Source organism: Topomyia yanbarensis, chromosome 3 (genome assembly GCF_030247195.1).
Source record: "Topomyia yanbarensis strain Yona2022 chromosome 3, ASM3024719v1, whole genome shotgun sequence".
NCBI classification, from domain to species: Eukaryota; Metazoa; Arthropoda; class Insecta; order Diptera; family Culicidae; genus Topomyia; species Topomyia yanbarensis.
In genome coordinates this window covers 408,124,482-408,139,964 of record NC_080672.1, presented here as the reverse complement: position 1 = coordinate 408,139,964, position 15,483 = coordinate 408,124,482, and the positions used below count along the sequence as shown (strand labels likewise).

The following is a 15,483-nucleotide window of genomic DNA, read 5'->3' as shown; positions in this document are numbered from 1 at the left end:
GTGAGCCATGTCTCGCATAGGGCAAATGCATCGCATTTCAAATTATTTAGTAAGATTTTAAACGAATCGATTTTCGGGATAATGCTTCTGCAATTCCACTGTAGAACAGTGATTAAATCCTTGACCTCGTTCGATGAATTAGCCATCGAAGGATACAATCGCTGAAAGGAGGGGCCATTTCGCAGTGAACTGCATCAAAAATGTTTTTACTGCGGGGAGAAAGCTTATCAAGATACTTTTAAGGGGGTCAGAAATGTTTAACGCTGTAAGAATACGGTCCACAATGTTAGAGAAATTTATTAAGCCAGCGCTGTTTTCTTTCTCTGGCTGAGATATGGAAACACATGGGGTTTTTGATGTTCCTGGAAGTGCTGGGAACTCCTTTTCTGAGCTCAGGTTACTGAGACCGGGAGCGACTTGCTTCGGTTTTGCACCAGTACTTCCTTGAGTAGTTATTTTAGGGGGACCATGAAGAGACATCTTCTGGCCTTTACGACGAAGCTTGGAAGAGGAAATGTTCTTCCTTTTTCTACTACTTCTAGGCACAGCAGAAGATGTTCCCTCCTGGGGTTCATCACAGTCGCCTTCGTCAGTAGACAAGTTGGTATAGATGTTCGTAGAGACAGGTGGCGTAGCTATCTTAAGCATTTCTGCAAAAGATCGCTTAGAGCGTCCCTTAAGGGAACGCTTAAGATTCTCCTCGCGCTGTTTGTACGCGGGACATGAAGGGAGATCATGTGGGTTTCCCCCACAGTAGAGACACTTTTCGACATCTCTACCACAGGAATCATCCGCATGATTCCCACCGCATTTCCCACAGCGGGCTTTATTGCTACAATGGGAGGCTGTGTGTCCCAATTGTTTGCAATTAGTACAGTTCATGACCCGCGGCACAAAGAGGCGAACAGGTAGACGAAGCTTGTCAAAGAGGAGGTAATTGGGCAGGGCAGAGCCGGCGAAGGTCACCCGATAAGAGTCTGAGTTGACGTATATTTTCTTGCCGTCAGCTGCGACTGATGCTGAATGCAAACGTTTGCATTCCAGTATCTTCACTGGCTTAAGCATGGGGTCTTTGAAACAGCCAGTCCCATATTTTAGCAGGTCCTCGCAATTCAGACTCGAATCGGAAACGACCCCACTGACTTCAACCCTGCTAGCTGGAATATACACCCTGTACTCCCTCGTAAAGGGCTCGTAGCCAGCAATATCGTTTGCCTGAGTTGAACTGTTAACCACCACCCGAAGCTTATCAGGGCGAATTTTCGATATTTCTGTCACGGCCGAATACCGATCCGTCAGAACTCGAGAAATCTGCAACAGATTCAAACACTTTTTTTCTTTGGTCCGAAAGAAGATCACAAATGGCCCGGTGGCCGTGCTCGGATATACCTTGAGCCGGGGAGCCGATTTTATTTCGACGTCCATCTCACCTTGAGATGAACCGCCGTCAGGGGAAGTCATTTTTGCACGGGCCTATTGCCCAGTGCACGTTATTAAGACAACCAAGAAGGGGAAACGAAAACTAATACTTAGCTTGTGTAGGTAACGGTATCCAGACGGCTTACTAGAAGAACACTGCTTCACTTCACTGACCGGCTAACGGTACAGAAACAGAAACACAAAAGAAGGGAAAAAATACTGAAAACTCAACTAGGCGTAGAGTGTGCAAATAACCTTGAACGCGGATTAACACTATTTGTCGCTATAGAGTGTACGGACCGATGACAAAAGACTTCTATCTCGACTGAGTGCTCGATAACGAATGAAGCTTTGATAATATTAGGCACATGATGTAATATGGTTGACGTGGCAATTTGCAATATAATGCAGGTGTAATATATTGAGTTCTACAAGATGACGACACGAATGAACTCATGATGAATGAAGTTCATGTTTGACAATTCTCGGTTGCGTGAGTGCGATTGCAACGGGTGCTCATCTGTTACATTCGAACTCACATAACTTCCATGTAAACAAACCACCGAGAATTGTCAAACAAAGTTCATCCGGCTCATTTTGGGGGGCTATGTCGTTTGATGTAAAACCTAATTACTAAATATATGAAAATTATTAATTCAATGGAAACAATTAATATAATGAACATGATTTAATGGACTTAATGCAAAAAAGCAATCAAACGTTTGTTCGTCGTTCTGGTCTGACAGCTGCAGATAAGTAATTCGTTGCCAATCCTTCTCGCGAATTGTCAATTCCGTTAATTTATAGGGCCATCATTTCACTCAGACAAAGCCATGAGTATTCCCCACGCATTAGTTGACTCAGTTGTAATATATGTCAGCTCTATTGGCGTCATCCGGCGGACGCGTGTTTCCTTATAATTCTATCAAATCAACGAATATTTCAAATCACATACGACAAATGAGTATTTTGAAGATAATAAGATAAAGATTATTGCTAATTAGCGTAATAGCATAAACCTAGGTGATTTCTCGTGGTTGCCAATAATACCGTGCCAATAATTGCTCTGAGCAGCCAGCTGCCGAGAATTTGGAAAAAATTTCATTTGTAGTATTCATACGATTTGTGAAATATGTCTATGATAATTTTGTAGGTAGGGGGTTCTACTCTCTACCTGCTCGGTAAACCCTTATTGACAGGGCGGCTTAGCTGCTTCTACCAAAATTGTGGATCTTCGTACATGTTTGTTACAAAGTAAACACAATAAGTAAATAAATAATTTTACCGCGTTTATTCCTTCCCACTCTCTCTTGCTGCTGTTCGCTGTAACTGCTAATCCGCGGCTGCTGGTGGTGATAGCAGGAATACGACCAAGTTCTTTCAGTAGACAAAAATGCGAGGAGCGCAGAGAGCACGATGGGCGGACCAGGTGGAACGTGATTTTGCGAGTGTGGGGTGTAACCGACGTTGGAGAGCTGCAGCTACAAATCGACTATTGTGGAGGCAAATTGTTGATTCAGTGTTATCATGAAATTATTACACGGATACATTTCGGCTTCGCCTCAGCAGAAACCGACACTATTTTTTTTGTCAGAATAGATTAGCGCCGGCTTGACGAAAATCCCTTAAAACTAAAACACACTTTGTGTTTCAATCGAACGACTGATCAAACGTGATGTCCCGTCCCAGCAGAAGTTCTGCATATAGCATAGATCATGAAATTGATGTTGAACTAAATAAATGAAATGAGGATTTCGTATGGGGAAATCGACTTTTACAAAATAATTCCTCCAAGAGTCGCCCAGCGCTTCCTAAAAATAAATCGATGTGAAATTTTTGTAGGAAATTTATTAAGGAAACAAAGTCTCGAAACCCGCAAAACGATTTGACGATTGTGGAAAAAGTTATTTAATTTTTGAAATAAAATCGAATTTATGCACGCCAAGTTACATACACACTAGCACACGCAACAAACACGTTAATATGCAAACGCTCGAGCCCTTTGCGATCTTCCACGCACACCAGCGCTCGCAATTTCACTAACAGGATAACCCTGGTGTCTAAGTGAACGTTTTAGCACTTATAAATTTATAAACGCGTACTCAAGCGGGAATCTACAAACGCCCGTGTTCGCATGATCACGAATCGGTTATGTCCGGTAGTCCCTATACTCGAACCAACAAAAAAACGCCAATATCTACTAAATAACACGTTCCATGGCGACATGACCAGAAACTATAGTGATATGGGAGAATTCACTCTATTCTAGTATCTAAACCGAACACTGAAAATTTAGTATCTGATACACGATCTGCACGATCATCCAAGAACACACGCGAATATGCAAATGGGCACACGGTTATAAAATCGAATTTATACACGTGAAGTTACATACACACAAGTACACACGACATACAAACGCCCACGCGTTAAAACACGTTAACTTATAGACGCCCAGGCACTTCGCGATGATACACAAACACGAACATACAATCGCGATCATTCACGCACAACTACGCCCAAGATTTCGTAAACACGAAGAGCCCCGATGGTTTAGCGAATGGTATTGCACTTATAATCTGATTTCGCGGTCTTAAGCGTGCCCAAAAAACGCTTATTCCTACGCGTTCGTAAAGTTCCTACCCCCGCACATCGGAACCTTACACTCAATATTACAATCAGAATCACGGCCCGCTGCAATAAACCTTAAGGGGGTTATAATTGTGCAAAAAGGACCTAATGTTCGATAATTTTTTGTTTGAAGAAGTAAAATGACTTGGACATATGTGCGCTATTCTGCAAAATGTTTATTAAGATTTCATCTATAAAATATAAATTTACGAGTTTAAGGTGTCAAAAATGGCGTCCAAAATGGCGGCTCCAGCAAAAGGTGTTTTGAAAACCGACCTCATCTGCGGGCACGTACAGGTCGCAATTCGTCGTCTACAAGCAGCAAACTAAGAAGAATCTTGAATTCCGTAGAGGCCTCAATTCTTCCTTTTTGCCAATATTATATAAGAGGATGCCCTAAAGCAGTGTTTACTAGGTGACATTTCCTGTCTCGTCTGCAATTGTAGTGAGTGATTCTGATGGGAAGCTCTTCCGAGAATCTAGCTCTACATCTTCGGTAGAACAATACTCAAAAAAACCTGTTTTAATCCACCTAGCGGTGCAATTGTGCCTTTCTCAATCATGAACACGAGAATTTTTAGTTGCTTATATTTATTAAAAGCTTTCAAATGTATGCATTACAATTTTATTATACATGACTTGACAACTATATACAAGAAAAGAAATCATTATTCGAGTTCTAAAATTTTGCAAAAGAAAAATCCTAAAAAGTCGATTTTTATAAAAAAAAAATTTTTCGAGATAACATAAAATCTCGACGTTTCCCCCATTGAAAAAAAATTTTGAGTTCCGGCTGTTATGGGAATATCATATGTGACCGGACGGTTTAGTCTATATTTCCGGACCCATATAAGCAATCCGTACGAAATTTTATAGACATCTGTGGGGATATTATAGCTATCATTTGGCACTAAGTTTGTGAAAATCGGCCCAACCATTTCCGGGAAACTGATGTGAGTTCGCAAAATTTTGAAAGATGGCCGCTTTTCCCGGGCACTTCCGGAACCGTCTTATGGTGGTCACTGTAGTCAACGAAATTAAGTTGCTTGAGAGACATTTTAGCGAAATTTTTACCTTTTTTACTTTCATCGGAGTATCGGTTTGAATCGCAATTTACTATGTGATCGCACGCCGCAACCTGTAACTCCGGAACCGGAAGTCGGATCGGGATGAAATTAAATAACCATTTACGGGGGCGCAACACCTTTCATTTTAGACTAAGTTTGGTTGAATCGGTCTAGCCATCTCCGAGAAACCGATGTGGTTGTTATTCTGTATTTGGATACTTCCTCCGGGGCTTCCAGAACCGATGATGGTGGCCAATATGGCCAAAGAGACTTTGAATTGATGTTAGTGAGCTAATACTACAAATCGAAGCCGTTGTGGTCATATTTTGGAAAAATTTTCACCATTATACATTCATTGCAGAATTTATTAAAATCGACATTTTCTGCGTGATCGTGCTCACTACCCTGTAATTCCGGAAGTCGGATCCATCAGAAATTCAGTAGCAGCCTATGGGAACGTTGCACCTTTCATTTAAGACTAAGTTTGTCAAAATCGGTTCAGCCATCTCTGAGAAAAATGAGTGACATTTTTGGTCACATACACACAGACGCACATACACACATATACATACATACACACATACATACACACGCACAGACATTAGCCGAAATCGACGAACTGAATCGAGTCGTATATGTCACTCGGCCCTCCGGGCCTCCGTTAAAAAGTCGGTTTTCAGAGAAATTGCAATACGTTTCTATTGAAAAGGCAAAAATTATTAAACATTAGGTACTTTTTGCCACAATTATATAAGAGGATGCCCTCAGGGGCGGCGAAACACTTTACGCCCGAGTGGGTAGAAAGCATAGGGTGAGGGGTCCATTAGTAAGGATTTTTTTCCCTTTTCGCAATGCACACGCTTACATTACATTCACATTAAATCACGTTCGTTTATGCAAATGGAATTGTGGTACATCGATGTTTTCAAATTTGTGTAGTGCGAGATACATGCGTTGCACATCTAAAGTTTTTGAAATGGTTCAAAATTTCGAGTGGGTAATTACCCACTCGGTTATTTTCGAGTGGGTAGTACTACCCATACTACCCACGCTTTCCGCCGGCCCTGGATGCCCTTAAGCAGTGTTCAGTAGGGACATTTCCTGTCCCGTCTGCAATTGTAGTGAGTGATTCTGACGGGAAGCTCTTCCGAGAATCTAACTCTACAGCTTTAGTAGGACAACTGAGAAATAAAGATAATTTAGCTTAAACACTCGTTAATACGTTTTAAATCGCTCATCTTCATATGTTGCTTCGGAATACAGTAAAAAAAGTTGAACACTATTAATGGACCAGCTGAGAACTATCCCCTCGAAAATTCTCAACGTATCTGTTTCACCTGCGATGAAAATTGAACCTAGCGGACGAAATCCCGCCCGGAGCTATTATCTAATTTGGTTGAATGGTGGCCGTACCCCTACCAACTGACGCATCATCTAGGACAAATTGGATAAATGGATATAAATTTAATCAGGGGTGAAAATCGATAATCACCCCATGAGAGTGGCAAATTTAACAACTTCCTCTCCGGATACGAACTTTTGCTGGGGTCTAGGTGATACCGACCGCTAACTACTGCTGGAGCATCTGGAACCGAAGGTTCCCACCCAAGGGATTGAACCGTGCATATTGGTCGGCGGCGGTAGCAAGACAGGAAGGGGCATATTAATAGCCTAGTATCATGACACTTGCGGTCGTTTAAGAGTTCCCAGAACTTTACCGACGGAGGGACGAAGCAGATCATAATGATTAAGTTGACAATAATTCCTTTCCCACATTGAACCCGGTGGAGGCGAGATGGCTGTCATCGGATCACGTGGGATAAGAGTCGGGGTCGGTGAAACCCAGACAGCGTGACGCTCCACACCATTGCTTCTTGAACTGGGCAACCAGTTCGCTGCTGTCGTGGCAAACTGATACACCCAGGGATAGAGATATACGCTCTCACTTATTTAGCTATTGGGTTACGGCTTGAGTGAATTAAAATGTAGGTACGTACGACGGCAAACGGTTTGCTGCCAGAACTTACCTTGACTAATTGAATTACCACTTAAACCGCTGCCTGACATTAATGACGATGGTTGCAATTTATCTTCCATCTCACGGAGCCGGGACGTCAGGCTCTGGGTGTGCAGGAACAGGAACAAGGTGCACGAGATTGCAATCAGTGCGACGAATTCTGCATATCTGCGGGGAGAAAGAGGAACGAAGAAGGGTGGGTGGATTATTAATATTGCAAAGCAACCTAATAATGATGGTTGGGATGATTCTGGGGGAAAAGAACAGCAGCCGTGTCGCGGGGGGAGGTAAAAATTGAATCATATTCCGTACCAGCCCGAGACGATGAGTTACCGGCTTAAGAAGTGATGAAGCTATTTAAAGTCGGTCCAGAGAATATTGCAATTAGCGGTAATTAACTCGGAGAGTTGATAGTGTTCCTTTGATCGTGTTACTACTGGGAAATTTGGTGTGGTTGCATGATTTCTAGACTTGTTAATTGGCTTGTTAGACACATCTATCCGGAGTCTACCGGTTTCCTTTCACTTGATCTCGACAGAACTCATTGAATTCAAGCGTTAGTTGAAAGTAAGCCTACGGTTCAACTTTCAAAATCAGTCTATCAGTGCCTCCTAATTGAAAGAAAGCTACGCGGCATTACCTTAACAACCAGCTGCGCCCAAGCCCCAGCGGAACAAATTGATCCAGATTTTTCACGTCCCATTCCCGAGTGGATTTCCCGCTTCACGGCCAACAAGCCGAAAGCCTTACTTTCATCAGATTAGTTTTTTTTTCTGTGGTGAGCGGCAAAATAAACACTAGCTTAGCTTTAACCGTCATCATGTTTAACTGAACGCCCATTGCTCCGGCGTCGATTTATCGAGGCCCGCATGTTGCATTCTTGCGGCTTTAAACTGACCCGATTCCGTCAGCCTAGTTGTTAGCTGATTGGCTCGAATCAGTGCCACGTGATTTGTAGCTATCAGAAATAGATCGACCCCACAAGGCGGCTGCACCTGGCGAAAGGAAGGGCAACTGCAATGTAAAAGAAAGTTGAAACACCGGGCGGAAAGGGCATGCAGAAAGGTATCAATTACTGACGGGAACGATTCTCCCGAAGGGACGGGTGGAATCTGTTTCTCGCATTTTTCTTGATGCTTGCCGTTGATTGATACAAAAAGAAAAGAAAAAGCTTCACTTTCTGCTTCATCAGCAGGGTCACCTGCACTACTTATCATAATCGTAGAAGATTAAGCCCCGTTGCCCCAGTGGGCTCCGAGATTCGAGGAACAGGTATTATTTGCCCTCTAATCAAGCTGTTTTGTGGTTCGTAGAGAGAGAGACAGTAGAATGTACTCGGCACTGATGTAGATGAGAGTAGCAAAGATTGATTATCACTTATCTTTTATCTTTCGTTATCCATCAAGATTTGGACGGATCACAGCTCCGTAGAAATACCTTTTCGAAAAGAGGGATTTCCCTTAGTTCGCCCATCAATCTGCCAGCTCCGGTTTCACTTTCGATGATTACAATCTCGTTTTTCTTCCCGACCGAGTCGTTGCGTCGAGTAGTTGACCAGTGCTCTTCAAGTGTGGCGTTATGAATGATCCGGACCAGCATCGCATGGCTTTGCCGGGACGTACGGAGCTGTTAAGATGGCAATTTCGTACTAATTCAAGCCGGTTTTGATTACACTTGGACAGTACTTTCTCTGAAGTCTTCCGAGATGTAGCCACAAAGCTGCTCTTCAGTTGGTGTGATCAACAGAGACTCTTGCCAAGCAGGGATGCTCCGCAATGCTTTGAAACTTGATACGTCCATAGTGGCTAGTTTGTATTACATTGATTGGAGCTGTTTTTGTCCCCCTGATGGCTTGCTGCTGCCTATGACCGGGCACCGAGTTTCATTCATCAAAGCAAATGACAGTAAAATCTTTACGATTATAGACATTTGCTTTAATGGGAGTTGATTCGGATGGTCATCACAGGAGTCAATAGTCGATGATGATGGTTATCGACGAGCAATGATTCATGACGTAATTTGCTCAGTAGTTATTTCCAGGTGTTAATGTTGATTTGAAAGCAATTCGTCGTACTTCATTATTTTCTTATTTTAAACTTATTCGAATCCTCTTTCAGCGTGGAGCATTTTTTATTCAATTCTTGTCCATAAATTGCCTGCATGACAGCTTGGAGTGGGTGCGCGACATTAGGCATAAATACGTTAGGCATAAGTACGTTAAGCACAATGGACGATTGACATAATGTACGTGAGGCATAATAGACAATAGACATAATTCGCCAAATATATAGAAATATATGAAATTATTATTAAGACTTGGATCATTTGGATAAACGAGGTCGAACATTACCCCAGATTACATTCTCTCGAAATTCTTCATTTTATTTATTGCACATAGCCTCCGTTAGAGCTTTATATATTATATATTATGAAAAAAACCCTAAAAAATTGGGATCGAGACGGTTTAATAAGTTGGCCCGAGAAACTAAAAAATTTCCATTCCACATAAAATTGAATAACTTCAACAATTTTCATTCGATTTAAACAAAAAAGGGCTTGTTTTTCATTGGATTATAGCAGGCTGTAAGTTGTGTGTGTGTGTGTGTGTGTGTTAACCTTCCTATCTCCCACTAGCTGGTAGTGATTTACAGAAAAAAGATGTTTGCATGTCTTTAAACATTCATGCAAATAACTTGGTTCACGGATTTAGGAAGGTGTTAGCTCAATTGACTTTCCGATGACCCATTTCGTGTACAGTGCCAGACATGTTCCGAGGTCATCGTTCCATCAACTAGCCCCGCCTTACTGTAATGTTTGTATCAATTGGATTACAACATTACAGTAAAACTTTCGATTCCATTTAAGCAGGAAATCGACGCGTATTTAGTATATTGGTTCAATTTGTATATATATAACATAACACATGTGTACTAGAAAACTTACCATTTTTGCAGTTTTCTACCTTCATTCCTACCTCCCCTTTATGTCTCCTTTGACTCTCATCCATATTTCTTGAATTCCTGCTTATTTAAGAAAGAAAAGGGGAAATAATAAAAAAAGAACCGATAGACTCCGTGTTTTCCTCAGCGTTTCCGTTTCTTTTAGTCTGGTGTCACTGCCTGTTGGACTTGTGTAAGTTGTTTCATTGGAGATCTCCAAGGAGCTGTAATTGGAGGAAGATCTGACTTCTACCCAGTTTTTCACATTAATAGATTATATGTGTGCACTACAAAACAATCCCGTGTATAATGCAACCATTTTTTGAACATTTATATGTACATATACACACATATACACATACACATATATACATACATAAATACACACATGCACACATAAAAAATATACACATGCATTCATACACACATACATATACAAATACCTACATACATGTACGCATTGTCCATACATGTATACATACATACCCACATATACACATTGTGTATTACCAATTACATACATATACTCGAGTTGAAGGACGACCCCACGATTAACAGCTCAACTATACAAGAGATTATTATCACATCACTGGGTGAAAGGGCAGAAGTTAAAGCCTTAAGCCCGTAGACAGTGATTATGTGTATAGACCAGGATGATATCAGGACTGTGAACGAGCTAAAAGGTGCACTGAAGCTGCATTTTAACCTTGTCGAGTTGCACATCTTTCCGAGCAAGTGAAGTCAAGTGAATTTCCTATTACGTAACAATTCTTCGAAATTTTTTTTTTTTGTTCAGCAAAACATGTTACGTACCGATCTAGCTTACTCCCCCTCCCCCGTATGTCACAACATGTCACAACTTCTCGTGCCGCCAGTCGCCCCCCCCCCCCCCCAAACGCGTTACGTAATTTATGAACGGTCCCCTGGGGATCTAATCAAAATACTATACTCGAAGAGATCGCAGCAAAGCGTTTATAATCACTTTCACCTGACGCGGGGTGTATTCTTTGGTAGCGGGTAAAACTCTGTCAATCTCAATGTTATTAATGTATATTAAAATAAAATAAGTTATATTATGATATGGATATATAAAAATTAGAAGTTTGTGTAAAATCGATAACCTTTTGGCTGCCATGACTGAGAAATTTGATCTGGCTAACCTGCATAACACGAACATATCGATCGCACCACCTCTCTAAAGCCGATGACACACTGAAGTGAATCTTGAAGACTGTGCGAAGGCGGCAGAACATTTTACATAGTGTTTTGCTGCGTTCGCCGACGCATCGCTCCGCTTTATTATGACAAAATTACGCATTCTACACGCACACTCCATGGAGACAGTTCGGGAGCATTCACATTCACGCATCCGCATGCCATCGGCCTAAACAACAGAGTCCGCGAACATATGGGCAGCAGAGAATGAGCGAGCGTATAAAGGACGATTCAGACGACACATCAGCCTCAACGTCAGTTAACGTCAACGGAACGTCACCGTTCCGTCAGGAAAAGTTTAATACCCTTTCCCTGCGCCCGCTCACACGTGCCGCACGTCAAAAAGTCCCGTGCCGTTGATGTTGTTTGTGAACGCTTCTATCCAACGCCGACTGCACGCAACCAATTCTGACGCCCCGCACCCGTGACGGAAGCCCGATGCATCGTGTGAACCGCGCTCAACGCATCGCTCACGCTCCTTACGGAGAACTTCGCCCAGGCATCGCCCTCATATACCTCCCCCTCCCACGCCGCAACGAATACCGTACGTCAAACACACGCTTTCCGTCTTCCCTTCGAACGCATACCAAAACATACCACAGAAAATTAACAAAATCACTTCAGAATAAAAGAGATGAGAATCCAAAACATGTAAACTCTGCATACATCTGTCTCACAGTGCACTTCTGCTTGTGTGTACACCGATGGAATATCCATACGTACCAACTAAAACGTGGCAACTCAGATGACGGCGAGTGGAGAGAAAGAGAAAACTAGTGGCACGAACCTGTATCAACGCGATTATGCTGTCTAACTAAGCTTTCGTACTAATCGGCTTGTTTGTATTTAAACAGGGTGACTCAGAATGGATGTTACAAGTTTTATATTTAATTTTCCATTTTTTCAGCAGGGTGGTTATCATGGGGAAATCAAACCGAATCATTTTTGAGCGTATTATTTTGACACCTCATTGCTGATTTCAATAGTTTAAACCTTGTTTGATTTTCTAGTGAGACGTAACAATTAATTTCGGTACTATACTTCGTCTCACGGAAACTTTTAATATAAGAAAATTACGTAATAAATGTTCGTCACTGTCAAAGATAGCGATCTAAAGAGTCCGGGAGATAATCGTGCAACAATAGTTCTAAGAATGGTTTGCCTAAAGTTGAATTACTGAATTGATATCAAGTATTTAAATGATTAAAGAAAGGTAATAATTAAATTCGCTTGATTCATTAGCAAATTTTCGATTTTGCCTTACACTGATAAAATCAAGTACCCATTAATGCATAGAAAACTACTCATTTTCAATAAAAGTGGAATAACCCATTAAATGGTTAAAGCGTTTGTACCCATAAATGAGTACAGATCTTGTACGTCAACCTTGGTATGTTTCACCCATTATTTTTCGCAGAACTGTTACAACAAAATGCGTAAAAAATACCCATTCATGAAATTCACGCCAGAATGAAAAATACTGTCAATAGAATTATTTCTGAATTAAAAAAAACATAAAATAACATTCATTTCACATTATTGTTTCCTTATAAAAGTATAGGAATCTAGATAGAAATCCTATTCTAAAACTACTTAACAAAATAAAACTGCCAACCGGATATATTGTTGATGGCTGGATCTTTTGGCTGCTCTAAAAATGCCGAACTGGCGCATATTCTCAACATCGTCAGTAGTCTAAACAGACGTTGTTTTCTGAGCATTGCCGAAATGTTCCGTTTCCGCCACGGACTCCGATGCAGGGCGATAATTTGCAGGTTCCACTACGATCCTTAGTTTGCAGGTTAACTCGCTTGAAATAATGCTTAAGGATTTTTCACCCATTATCAAGATCAATATACCCATTGACATTACCTCATCGAGTAGTTGTGGTATGGATAAAAACTACTCATTGTTAAAAACAAAAAAGTACCCATTTTTTGACAGCTCGAATAACTTCCGAAAATGGGCAATTTGAATACATAAAATGGGTAAAGTTTTTTTACCGTGTATTGACACCTATGTTGAGACACCCTGTAAAGAACGCGGATCTCGATATTCATTTGAAACAGACCTGCAAAGTCAAACACAAGAACACCGAAAAAGAAAAAGCAAGTATGCCAGACTAAACGAGAGAAACCCACTCATCACCGCACACCACCCTGCCTAAAACTCGCATGACACACGTCCCGCGCCATCCGTCTGGAAACCCATAAATCATTTAATGAAAAATTTGAGCCTCTCACACGACAACACATCCAATGTATTGCTCCAATAAAAAGTAAAAACACAGACAACCATGGAACGTGCTCACCAGATAAGAGAAGTCATCCATATAGCGCTGTCTCTTTCACGCCCGCAGCCGCTCGAGTCGGGTTGCAACTCTGTTGCCGCAAACCAAAACGCTGCGTCCATTTGCTTGCTCCTCCGCAAGCAAACACTCTTTTTTTCCTTGTGTCATCCAATGACCACTGGCACAACAGCAGCATCTCAAGGTTGATAAACACATAATTAACCGTTTCAATGCACACACCGAACAGCAGCAAAACCACAACATAAATGAAAAAACCGTGCGAAGAGCTATGCACAACTACGTCCGACGCCTTCGGCTCTCCGATCCGAACTCGGATTATAGCAGGCTGTAAGTTCCACTAAAAATATGATTTTTAGAATTGCTCTATCTTGTCCAAAATCTTGACCAAACATTTATATTTCTTTAAACATGAGGAAAAATTAAGAAAAAAGATCAACAAACTCGTAACTAACGTCAGAACCATTAGTCACACTAAAACAAAATGTTCAGACGACTAAAAGCACATTCATGCACCTTTAATTTAACATAATGCTATTGAAAATGACCACCAGCTTAATGAGTTCAGAAATGCTGAAAACTACTGTTATTATACGGATAATACTAACCCTAGTTTATTATAATTCAACAAAAACAATTATTGTGAAAACATAATTCGGTGTTAAACTGGTAAATTTAGTAGAAGCGTGTATAAACTACTTTATCGACGCTGTCAAAAGGGTCCTTTACACGAGGTGCTAGTAATGTCATTACTGAGCAGTAATGTCACTTTTAATGATCGTGTAAGGCGAGTAATTTCCATAAAATTATAGTAATGTCGTTACTTAGTAATGACACTTTTATTGCGCGTGTAAGGTATAAAGGGATAGGAAGAAGCTAAGACGGAAAAAGTGGAACCTTGTTGGTATTTTTCACATTGTTTATCACATTTGTAACGCCCGAATATATAGTTTCAATAACAATATTGATATCTATTTATTTATTCGTCAATCGATCGTAGACAAATATTTATTACTTAGATACTATACTGTATACTGTTCCTATACACTATGATTTCACAAAGAGTTGAAAAACTGTTTCAAACTTGTTCGGGGCATGGTAAAGTCAATACTTTCACAATGCTCGTTATACACAGCCATCATCTGGTTAAGTGGTCCGAATTTAGCGTAATCTGTTCGATGATGACCTATCGGGAACAAATTTCTATTGCGTGATTGACGAGTAGGAGCATATAAATTGAATTTTGACAATATGTAAGATGAGTCAATACGCTGCATGACGATATCGTTTAGGAACGAGATCACAGCATAGTCCCGACGTGCTTTCAATGTTTGAATATCTATCAACATACAACGTGCTTCATAAGATGGAACAGGGAATGCTGTCCATCATAGCCTACGTAGTGCATATAATAGAAACTGCTTTTTAATTGACTCCATTCTCACTTCGTGTTTTTTTATGTATGATGACTAAAAATATTCTAAAATAGAACGAACATATGCTATGTAAAGTAAATTAATTGTGTGAGGATCTTGAAAGTGATATCCTAAGCGTTTTATAAAATTAAGCATATTGCTATCTCTATGAACAATTGTGTTGTAATGTTCCACAAATTTTAATTTTTTGTCCAAAACAACTCATAGATCTCTTATTTTATCACATTTATGACCGATTTGATAACCTAATATAATTGACATGGAAGTCGTGGTTTGTTTTCTGCTAAAAGTTACAAGATTACATTTTTTAACATATAATTCCAGTAAACATTTACAACATCATGTATAAAAGATTTGTGTTTCATTGTGAAAGATATTATAGTCATTATTATTTATAATTTCTAAAAATAGCTTCATATCATCCGAATATATGAGAATTTTAATGATTTTT

The 15,483-nt window shown here is 40.6% G+C and overlaps 1 protein-coding gene across 1 annotated transcript in view; it reads right to left on the bottom strand.

The window, feature by feature from the left end:
- The window catches only part of LOC131693908 (heparan sulfate 2-O-sulfotransferase pipe), a 584,932-nt gene that overhangs the window by 313,747 nt on the left and 255,702 nt on the right, over positions 1-15,483 (bottom strand). Inside the window, exon 2 of the mRNA XM_058982173.1 lies at positions 7,145-7,302. Coding sequence (XP_058838156.1) covers positions 7,145-7,302 — 158 coding nt within the window. The remainder of the gene's footprint in view (positions 1-7,144; positions 7,303-15,483) is intronic.